Source organism: Anopheles bellator, chromosome 2 (assembly GCF_943735745.2).
Source record: "Anopheles bellator chromosome 2, idAnoBellAS_SP24_06.2, whole genome shotgun sequence".
Taxonomy (NCBI): domain Eukaryota; kingdom Metazoa; phylum Arthropoda; class Insecta; order Diptera; family Culicidae; genus Anopheles; species Anopheles bellator.
The window spans coordinates 51247142-51257670 of NC_071286.1; the positions used below are offsets into that span (position 1 = coordinate 51247142).

A 10529-nucleotide genomic window follows, 5' to 3' on the forward strand; every position below is an offset into this window, starting at 1 on the left:
CCAATTCACCCAGTTACGATTTGCACTTATTGGCGGTTTTGTGAGGCGATGCCAATTTTAGTCTTATTTCTCAGCGAATTTTCCGAATACCCGAACGTCTGCTCAGAGTTCGACGCCTCGACGGTTTTCCTCGACGGTGGCATTCTTTACTTTTATGCGAGTGCTACATTTGTTTCACTTATTGCAAAATAGGATTCCGTATCGCGTTTTTCCGATTTTCCGGTTTCACTGGTTCCACTGGTAGAATGCACATTACGATAATTCTATTGCGAATGTGTCGGCCGGTCCAAATCGAGTTAGAAGCTTAAACTTGAGTATTGGCCCTTCGAAACGAATTACCCGACGACACCGTAGCCTACTCCACGCTCGGTTGGTAGTAGACCAAAGGGTACCAGAATGTGAGAAAAATAAGGACAAAGTGTGTTATTTTGACAAAGTTTAGAAAAATTAGTCAAAGCAACAATACGTGAATGTGAACATGATACTTTCGAATGCTTCCCATCCATAAGAAACACTACAGAGGGTGTATGTAAAACTGTCGCGAAATTTCGAATTAGTTGTTACAATTAGTGCTGCTCCAAATCATACATTTCCGACCAGCAGTATGAGTTTGTCTCAGTTAGATGAATATTTGGATTGTTCGCATGGAGACCTCACAATGTCACGAAATACTTGACTGAAAATAAACGAAAATCCCATCCAATGACGTTTTAATGATCATCCACTTTATGCTGATTTTGATTGTTGCACTGGTTTTGGAATGATCGCTGTTTGATATACTATTTTATCGTAATTCACCATAACTTTAAAACATTACCACAACTACATAATACTAATAGAAAAAACCTGTTCCTTGACGGCATTTGATAACGACTTAAATTATTTCAATATATCAATAAATCATTTTATTATGCTCAATCTATTTCAATAACTTAAGCGATCTGTGATTGTGTTACCTTGATCACTTGCATTGTCGAATAAAGTTGAAATAAGTTTACATTGTCGAATAAAGTCGAATAAAGTTCATCGTCAATTAAATTGTGTGTAGTTTAAATTATTTAGTCGTTTTAGGGTCAATCACATTATTGTAAGTTGACGCAATTTGCTTTATGTTCATGCATTTATGACATCCATCTTACATTTATGTTGTGACTATACTACTTACTGGTTCGTGTCATCTCTAATGAATCTTCTCGAAGCTTTAAAACTTCAATTCGTTCTCTATTGATTTGCGTTTAATACCAGATATGCCCTTGTAGCTGGCTGACTTTGATGCCTCCGCTGTAATTTCCTTGATTGCGATAACAACTTTTTTTGGTTCTGTCAAAAACCAAATCCACAACCGGCGTTTGTACAGTTCGAACTTTTTACTTTGCTGTGAAACGTAACAAAGATAAAAATGAATATTTTTCAATGTGCCAGATACGAATATGCGGCATCAAATATACCTTCGGTTCTTCAATATTTTGAACAAAGTCCTTGCGAAGATTTCGGCAATCCCGCTCCAGCTGTCCCATAAAATAACTGAGGGCTTGCACTCGTTCCAAGTACTCCTGATCGTAGAACTGTGGGCAGCTCAGTGGGCCATCAAACACAAAACGCTGCAACATCTGTTCCTGGTTAGTGCTGAAAATATAATAAAATCAAAACTTTAAAGGACGTATTGGGCCACAGACGTCGTTGAATGAATTAAAATTCAATTACAGTCCATCTAGCATATCGTTGACATTTTTCTGATATTTTCCGTTCGCAACTGACTCGCATTGTTTCGTGATCCGTTTGGATAAGTTTGAAAAATGTTGCAAACACGTTTTGATGCCAGCAATTGACGATTCATCAGTGGTCAAATTTTCTCCAGTTGCGCGTACGAGTGTCGATAATCGCATAAGATAGTCGGAGTAGGCTTCCTCCAAGGATGCATTCTTTTCGAGAAGCTTCATTGCATCGATGCGTTTGAAACACTTCTTCGACTCTCCGTTCATTTCATCCGCGTTGTCAAAACATTCACGCATCCTTTCCAAATCCAGCTGCATCAAAATCCAGAGTAATTCTGCATTCATCAGTTCCTTAGAGATGCTTGCATCTAATCGCTCAATGTATTCCAAGCGACTCATTGCCCGTTCCAGTTTAACACGATTGGTTTCGAAGAGCACAGATTCGATCTTCAGCTCGTTCATATGCTTTATGAGCATTTCCAGTTCGTTTTCGAGCAATTCGACGCGCAAAATATCCTGCTCATTAGCGTTCCTCAGTTCGACACACTTTTTCCTGCGATACAAGATAAAATACGGCTATTGACATGATCGAAAACGATGTCATGCTTAGATGCGAACATACTTTAAGACGGGAACCTTCATAGACACCCAGTTGGGATCCTGCAAACGATGGACGAGATGTTTCACGCCAGCATAATCCCGTTTAACCTCCAGCAACTTGAACTCTTCTGCGTCTAGGCGCATTTTAATGCTTTCCAGCTCACTGATGACGTGAAAATTGTCATGCTCTTCGGACAATTTTGAGCCATCCAGCCGCTTCACTGTGAAATGCTTCTTTACATACATCTCTAGATATTTTAGAAATTGGTCGCACTTGGCGTCGAATTGCTCGATTGCCATTTGATACACGAACAGGGGCGGGTTTTGCTAAAACGAAAAAGAAACCATGCCTAAATTGCTTTTGTACAGAGTGAAGTAATTACTTACTCGCCGCAAGTAACAATCATGAAGATCGGTAAATTGCTGCTGAGTCGCTTCATAAAGATCTTCAAGCTGTTTAGCCAAATCTAAGCAAATAGAGTGGCGTTTTTCCATCATATACTGAGCTTCAATTTTTTTTCGTTGTAATTCGCAAAGCTCTTTGGTCAGGGACATGTCGGTTTCCTTAGCGCCTTCTAGAAGCTGCTCATATTGCTCTTCGATTTCCACCAATTGTTCCAGCTCCTGTTCCGAGACCTCGACATCTCTATCGGTGTAATCAAGGATGTTGGCATACCCCTTATTCAGTTCCATCAATTGAGCATCGGCGTCTTTTTCGCTGTAAACCGTGCCACTTCGCCTAACCTCGTCGTAGCTGAGAAGCACAAACAAAACAATCAAGTAACGAATATATGCCGAACTAATAAATTGGCCAATTAACTTACTCTTTCAGCAGTGTTTCAGTAACGAGATTGTCATCGTCAATTTTTGCAAACCAATCGAAAAAGGCGTGTAAATTTTCATCGTGTATCATCCAAAACCTGCGTGGGTCAATGCTGACGATTTTCCTCACCATTTCAATCACCTGTAATGTTACCGTAAAAAGCGATGAACAATTTTCTGCGGGACATCGAAGAGTTAATACTGCAACACATACCTTGCTCGTATCTTCCATTTCTCGGCCACAGTTTTGCGCGGCTTTGCAGTTAAACTTTTGCTGTCTTTCCGACGTTGGAGTCGGTTGGGCACAAACTTTTGTTTACGTCTTAGTTGCTATAAAATACGCGCCTAGAAGTGGCTGTCAACAACGCTTCAGCAATCAATGTGGTACAAAAACGCTTCACATTCAGTTAGCTCCTCGCCGTTTCATCTCAGATGCCCGAAAAGATATACTACACAATCGGATCGCAATTTTCGAGTCTCATCCTGTCTCTGTTTTCGCGTTACATAGCACTTTACGCTTTATTTCATGCCATTTTCCTCTTCAATCTGAATTTCGAAGAACTCTCCGAATGTCCGTTAGTATAATTCAAAAATTCCAGTTGTCTATTATGGGATACAGCACGAAAAACGATTTACTGTGAGAATCTAGTTTTCGAAAATATTGTTTCATCAACTACGAATGTATAGTGGAAAACATTTTTAAAAAAATTCTCCTTGCTATCCATCCATTTTCTTTAAATTTGTTTATTTGCTTCTCACTTTTCCGTGAGTTAATATCTGCTATAAAACGCTTCGAACAAAACAATGCAGCCATGGCCGACAGGTCACTGTCAGAACTGTTTACGCTGTGTCAAACACTTGGAAAACAACAAAAACCAAAGAAAGTCGTGAAAATGGCAGAATCACTAAAAGGTAAATTTTGTTTATTTGTAGTTAAACTATGTTGCAAAGTCGATAAAAATGTTACTGTATTGACATTGACTCGTAATACAAGGTGTCGAAAGTGTTTGCTGTGTCTACTTATTTTTTATCTTGAATTCCTTTCCATTGTTTCACATATAATCCTTGAACCAACCTGGGAATCGTGCAATGATGAATAATCGTCAAAATAGTGTAAGCATCGCTCATTTAAGCACACACTTTGATAAGCAGTATTAAGCTAATGTACGTTGCATTTTTTTCAGAATCGTCATGCTGGCCATGCTAGGCTCGATCGGAATGACTATGATTATTTTGGCTTGTGCACTTCCAACCTACAAGTATGGAGCAATATAATTGAATTAGAGCAATGAATATTTTCATTTCATTCTTTCCTTTTTCATATCTTTTAGCTTGTGGTGGCCAATATTTGTTGTGCTTTTCTACATCATATGCCCCTTGCCTACTTTGATCGCGAAAAGAAGCCAGAACGCGGACGATGGCGTTCGAGCACCGAATGCGATGTTTGCTACCGTAGGAATCATTCTCAGCAGTTTCGCTTTGCCGATCGTTTTAGCGCGTGCCGGTGTGGTAAGTGTTTTCGTTATTAAAATAATCCAACAGGATCGAAGAAATCTTACAACCTACAAGAATTTGTTCTACTGCTTTGTAGATTCAATGGGGTGCCGGAATACTTACGTTGGCTGGCAATACCGTGGCGTATACAACAATTTTGGCATATTACTTTGGATTCGAATCTAGCGACTCGGGCATGTGGTAAAGTGGAGATATGCGCTCTAATCCCAACGTATCCACATTTATTTTAGTTTTTGTGGCAGCATCAGAAGGCCATACGCAGTCCCTCGCGTGCAACATTGTACGCATTCATATAAAATGCAACGATTTTTTTTACTATTCCAAGAGTATTCTTTCAGAACAATTTCTTTCGTATTTCTTTCCTTCGACTTTACAGCGAAATCCATAATTCATTAGAATATATAAAAAAAATGTATGCATTATTTAACAATTCCATTTAGCAGGAGAAGAAATTAATAAACAGCGAATATTAGAATTTATGTGTTAAAACGTTTGAACGCCTTGACTATAATCCGATGTTTTTTGAACTTACGAATCATTTTACATTTGAACAAGTGTCTTTTCATTCATAAATACGGCCCAGTCCATTCTTCTAAGATTAAAAAGATTCTTCATCGTTCCAAATGCATTCGAGCATCATTGATATTCTTTGTGAAAAGAAGTTAACATGACACACCGAAAAAAAATTTGAAATAATTTTTAAATCAAAATTTTGAATGCTTTCGGTTCCGTTTTGTCTAACGCAAGAATGTTAATTTTAACAACGTACTGTACGTACTTGTACACTGAAAATTTCAAGTAGGTTTTTTGTTTCATTTGCAACGCCCCCGCTGCGTTGTACGGCACGCGAAAGAGGCGCGAAAAGCGTCGCCAATCAAAGCAACCTGTTTTTCCGTCTTCACCTGTCACGCTTATATGAGTGGAATCATTCCGTCGTGCTTCTTCGATGTTAGAGGTCTCTTGTGCTCCTTCGATAGGTGGTCGTGCCATTTTGTGAAAATTTGCTAGGAAAATTCTGCAAACGATATTACAGGTTAGTACAGAACAAATAGCTAATAACAACACGCTGCAGTATTATAGTTTTTCAAAGTGTTAAATTAATGTCAGCCCAAATTACTTCAAACTAAAAGTGTTTTTTCATCGCAGATTGTTCGGACATATTTCAGCGTCGAGGGCGGTTTTTAAATTACAGCTCGCTCGCGCGTTATCCACCAAAAACCATGGAAGCTCTTCTGCGCGATTTGAAACGAAATAACAAAGATATTCAAACACTTTTGCAACGTAAGAACATTTCCAATGGCGGCCACGATTTGGTCCCAAAATCAAAGCAATCTAAGAAGCGGCGTTTCGAATGTAACATTTGCAAGAACAAGTTCGTTGTGATGAGCGGCCTGCTGAGACACAAGCAAAAGTACCACAGCGAAATCGAAATGCAAAAGGCAAACCCACGCTTTCCTATCGCCATTGCTCTGAAATGTACTCTTTGCGGAATCATTTTTCCCGATATCGATCAGTACCATTCGCACACCGATCGTCATAACTGGGAGCATCTTCTGGCCACCGTCGAGCGAACGGTCTTCAACAAACCAAGGTTCATCTTCCGCCAGTATGTACGCATTGTGGTGATCTCCTTGGCCTTCACGTGCGAGTACTGCGACACATTGTTTTCGGACCTGAACTCCCTGTTTTATCACGAATCGAGACACAGCCCGATTCGCGGGTTTGAATGCACTTTTTGCGAGAAGCACTCGTGCAATCTCGACGAAGCGAACGCTCATCGTAATGGCGGTTGCTACCTCTACAGCCGGGATCGTGCCTCATGTTTCGGAAACATTCAAAAACAGTACATTTGTAATGTCTGCACAATTGGATTCGATTGCCTGGAAACACTGTACGAACATCGTTACGCCGAAAACCACTACTTTCCGCGCATTGTGGGCAAACAGGTAGATGAAATATCTGGCTGCATCGTTTTGGGCCTCTCGTGTGAGGTATGCTGCTACGTTGCCGGAACCCTTCACCAATTGCTCGATCACCGGCGCATGGAACATGTCCCAGCCCCTGCGACTCGAGCTCCGATCACGCCGCACTGTAAGAGTTCGGTCAAAACCGAAGTCAAGCAAGAGCCTGACAACGCCACCAGTGGCCTCCTTCGGCCATATCTGTGCGACAAGTGCGGTAAAACGTACACTCAGTCCAGCCATTTGTGGCAACACCTGCGCTTCCATAATGGCATCCGTCCTTTTCAGTGCCCAATGAATGGGTGTGACCGAAGCTTCACGATCCGCCCGGATCTAAATGATCACATCCGCAAATGCCACACAGGAGAGCGACCGTACCAGTGCAACGAATGCGGCAAGCGCTTCCTCACGGGATCCGTTTACTATCAGCACCGATTGATTCACCGTGGCGAGCGACGCTACCCATGCTCGGAGTGCAACAAACGATTCTACCGTGCCGATGCCCTGAAAAACCATGCCCGAATCCATACTGGCGAAAAACCGTACGCGTGCACTTTCTGCGAGAAAAAGTTCCGCCAACGGGGCGATCGTGAGAAGCACATGCGCGTACACACGCGGCCCTAGTTTCGTTCGTAGCCAACTATTCAGCCGCCTTCTTTGCATTTGGGTCAATCTGATTATTTTGTAGTATTATCGAAGGTGTAGGGTAGATTTAGACATTATTGCAAAGTAGGCAACATGTAACATATAAATCCTTTTCAAAACGGTAGCAATTAATAAACATTTGGAGCAGTTGCAGGAAATGATATTGTAAAAAGCATGATATGAATAATTTATCAGTAAACTTGAACTTTCACCACTTTAGAAACAAAAAAATGGGATCGTGCGTTTCCCTTGATCTACCTCACAACACATTTCCGAAATCCAAACTTAAAAGCGAGCAAGAACTTCTTACGACGATACCGAAATCTAACGCATAGTCCTCGTTATGGGCGGTCGCAGCAAGCTTCGATTCTTAGCGGGCTATCGAAACCTATAGCTGTCATGGCAACGGAAGGGCGTCAAAGAATGGGTTCCGCGAAGAACGCAGGAACGCTGGCTGTCTCGAAGTAATCGAGCATAAAATTGCACCGCGCCGCAGTGATCGGTGGATAGCATCGCTCCCAGGATACGCTTACACGGTCCTCTGGTGCCTTTCGCACCTAGTGCCAGATCCCGGGGCAAACCGGGGAGATGGTGTTTCGATTGAAAGGATAATGACACGATTGAAAAGGGGAAAAAAACAATATCAAAACCCCAAACAACCCGCCGGTCGCAAGCTGCTGACCGGCGGACCGGCTTGAGACGGTGGAAATGGAAAGGGGGTGTCTGTTGCCACGGTGCTGCCTCAACACTATCTGGCCATTCAATCAGCCCTCAGCAGTTAGTTTCGCGGAAGCTTCGAGGGACCGGGAAGCCATAGCGCCATGGTACGCGCCGGCGGATGCCGGTGTCCTGGCGGTGGCGGAGAATCGAAATCAAAGCCGATGGCGATCGCTACTTGCAACAAATCGCACTCACAGGGCTCTCCGGGGCCTCCTTTCGCACTTGCCGCAGCCGATTCGATCGGCTTCGGTCGAGCTGGCTCGGTTCGGGCCGTCCTCGTCGACGGTAGTATATAAGGACCGCTTTTATCGAACCACCCGACCAATCGGTTGACAGTTACTACTACGCACGGACACCGATCCCGCCGCGTGCCACGTGGTTGACTTCTGCTGTGGTGCCTGTTACTGTTGCTGAGGGTGTGAATAAAAAGAGTCCCTCGTCCTAGCAGAATCCCTGATTAAAGTGAATCCAACGAATTTATTCCTTAACCGTAGTGCAAGAATTTGAGTGTGCAGTGCTGTGTAGTGTTTAAGTGCGTACTTTTCCTAGACACCTGTTGCAGAACACGTTGCCTTGAGTGGCTGTCCGTAGGGCTCCACCATTGGAACGCCTTGCCCCCAATGAACTGTTTTTACTACCGTGTGTCTCTCTAGAAACGGAAGCGCCGTTTCTCCCGGAAGTAGTGCACTCATTTAATTGATTTTGTTGACTTTAACTATGAGCTGCCTGGCCCATAAGCCCCGGGCGGGTGGTAATTTGATTGAAGCTGGCGCCCCCGTGAGAGTGTAATAAAATCACTGTCGCCTTTGCCATCGTTAGCTCTTCGACGTCAGACGAGTCACACCTTGAGTGCGTTTACGTTACACCCCGACTCCTATAGTTCCTGTGTGCCTCTTTAAACTAGCCTATTCAAGGCACTACAAAAGTGACGTGCCGACTTGCGTAGACACTAAATTCAACAGCAGCTCGGAACGTGAAGGACAAGCGATCAGGACCATCGCGATAAGGATTGCACACTAACTGAAACCCGTACCATTGTGCTGTGGCAAAAGAAAAACTATTCGGCACCTGGCAAACATTACGCACGGCGGCACGTTCCGTGAACGCAACAAGTGGTGGTCCGCCAGTTGCTGGTGTAGCTTTGCCATTTCAATTGAGCCTCACCCAGAAACCGGTGCTGGTGATGATGATAATAATTTGTTTTTTTGGAACTTTGTGCATGACCAAGAAGGCGACTTGAAATGCTCGGTCACGTCCATGGCACTCAGCCATTGCGTACGGAACCGCCAAGAATGGCCAGAATTGTTACGAGATGAAGGCTGCTGGTGCCGTTGGCGTGTAGATTGATTATTGCATTACTTCTTCCTGTTTGCGGACAAGAGGAGAGAAATTTTGTCGGGCGAAGCAGCACGTGGACCCGGTCGGTTTTTAGTGTTTATTTATCTTTCATCTTCCATGCTCGTCATTCCATTCTCAGGCGATAAGCGTTTGGGCAGATGATAGGATACGTGACCATGGGATGGGCTTTGTTTGTATGGTGTAGTTAGTTTACACACTTTCTTGAAAAAAGTCTCTCCCTGCCGTGACGGACAAATGGTACGTTTCCAATTGGCGCATGTTTTCGAATCGAATTGTTTCATCTTTGTGAAACAAAAACATTCGCGATGGCATTAAAACCATAGAATCTGCTTGACTCCTTGGTCATAAAGGCATCAATTACTAGTTTGGATTATTTAACGCTAGATATACTAAACCGATCATTTGGACCGGTCTGGTACAAGGGTGAGCCACATATGATACACTATTTTATTTTGTTATTAAAAACAAACGGCTTAATATTTTTCGATGCTTGACCTTTTATTTGAAAGGTTCATTCAAAGCATTTATGTATGAAATACAATTTTGAAAAACAGGAAATATTTATTTCCAAAGTGGTACGTCTTCAACTCAAGTGGTGCGATATTTGAAAATCTCATTCCATTGAAGCTCTTTTCCTCCTCGGTGGTTGTGTTAATAGTTACGTAATAATTGCATTAATAGTTATAATAGTTACGCAAACAAACCAGTAATCATTGTCCACCTCGAATTGCTATTGCCGAGATGGGGGCCAGTAACAATCAAAAACGTACTCAAAAATTGGTCGATCTGATGCCGAAAAAATCGGAAATTTGTAAGCCGTTTTTCAAAACCAAATTAAAAATGTACCATATATGGCTCAGCCTCACTCTATTAAAAACGGTGGTATATCTAGTGTTAAGGCACAATGTGTCGATTTCACCTTGACCTTAGCTTTGAACGTCTCTCCAAAAGACCTTCAACGCACTCTTTCGTGGTTCTTAATTCTTATTTTAGTATCACTTATTTTAGTATCTCGCGCTTAAGTCTCATCACTTAAGCACAACTTCCTACATGTTCTCCCAAGGCACTGGCGCTCCAAGTACATTCCAAGTGTATCTTTCTCGCCGCGGCTGATTTGGCTCATAAAGTCCTCGTCCTCGTTGCAGATGTGCTGATTAAATACGAATGCTCGCCGCCGCTCGGAGCACATAAA

The 10529-nt window shown here is 42.6% G+C and overlaps 3 protein-coding genes across 3 annotated transcripts; 2 read left to right on the plus strand and 1 right to left on the minus strand.

The window, feature by feature from the left end:
* Positions 1–1110: 1110 nt before the first annotated feature.
* Positions 1111–3404, minus strand: LOC131206939 (augmin complex subunit dgt3). The gene is made up of 7 exons (XM_058199544.1): positions 3352–3404; positions 3140–3279; positions 2703–3069; positions 2338–2642; positions 1705–2268; positions 1449–1626; positions 1111–1375 (listed from the first exon to the last, which is right to left on the minus strand). The coding sequence occupies exons 1-7, from the start codon at positions 3367–3369 to the stop codon at positions 1202–1204; spliced, it is 1746 nt and encodes a 581-aa protein (XP_058055527.1). The 5' UTR covers positions 3370–3404; the 3' UTR covers positions 1111–1201.
* Positions 3405–4231: 827 nt separating this feature from the next.
* Positions 4232–5135, plus strand: LOC131206940 (leptin receptor overlapping transcript-like 1). Its single transcript, XM_058199545.1, has 4 exons — positions 4232–4250; positions 4322–4396; positions 4469–4646; positions 4729–5135. The coding sequence occupies exons 2-4, from the start codon at positions 4329–4331 to the stop codon at positions 4834–4836; spliced, it is 354 nt and encodes a 117-aa protein (XP_058055528.1). The 5' UTR covers positions 4232–4250; positions 4322–4328; the 3' UTR covers positions 4837–5135.
* Positions 5136–5872: 737 nt separating this feature from the next.
* On the plus strand, positions 5873–7237 carry LOC131207679 (testis-specific zinc finger protein topi). Its single transcript, XM_058200305.1, has one exon. It carries the CDS (start codon positions 5873–5875, stop codon positions 7235–7237), a length of 1365 nt encoding a protein of 454 aa, XP_058056288.1.
* The last annotated feature ends 3292 nt before the right edge of the window (positions 7238–10529 follow it).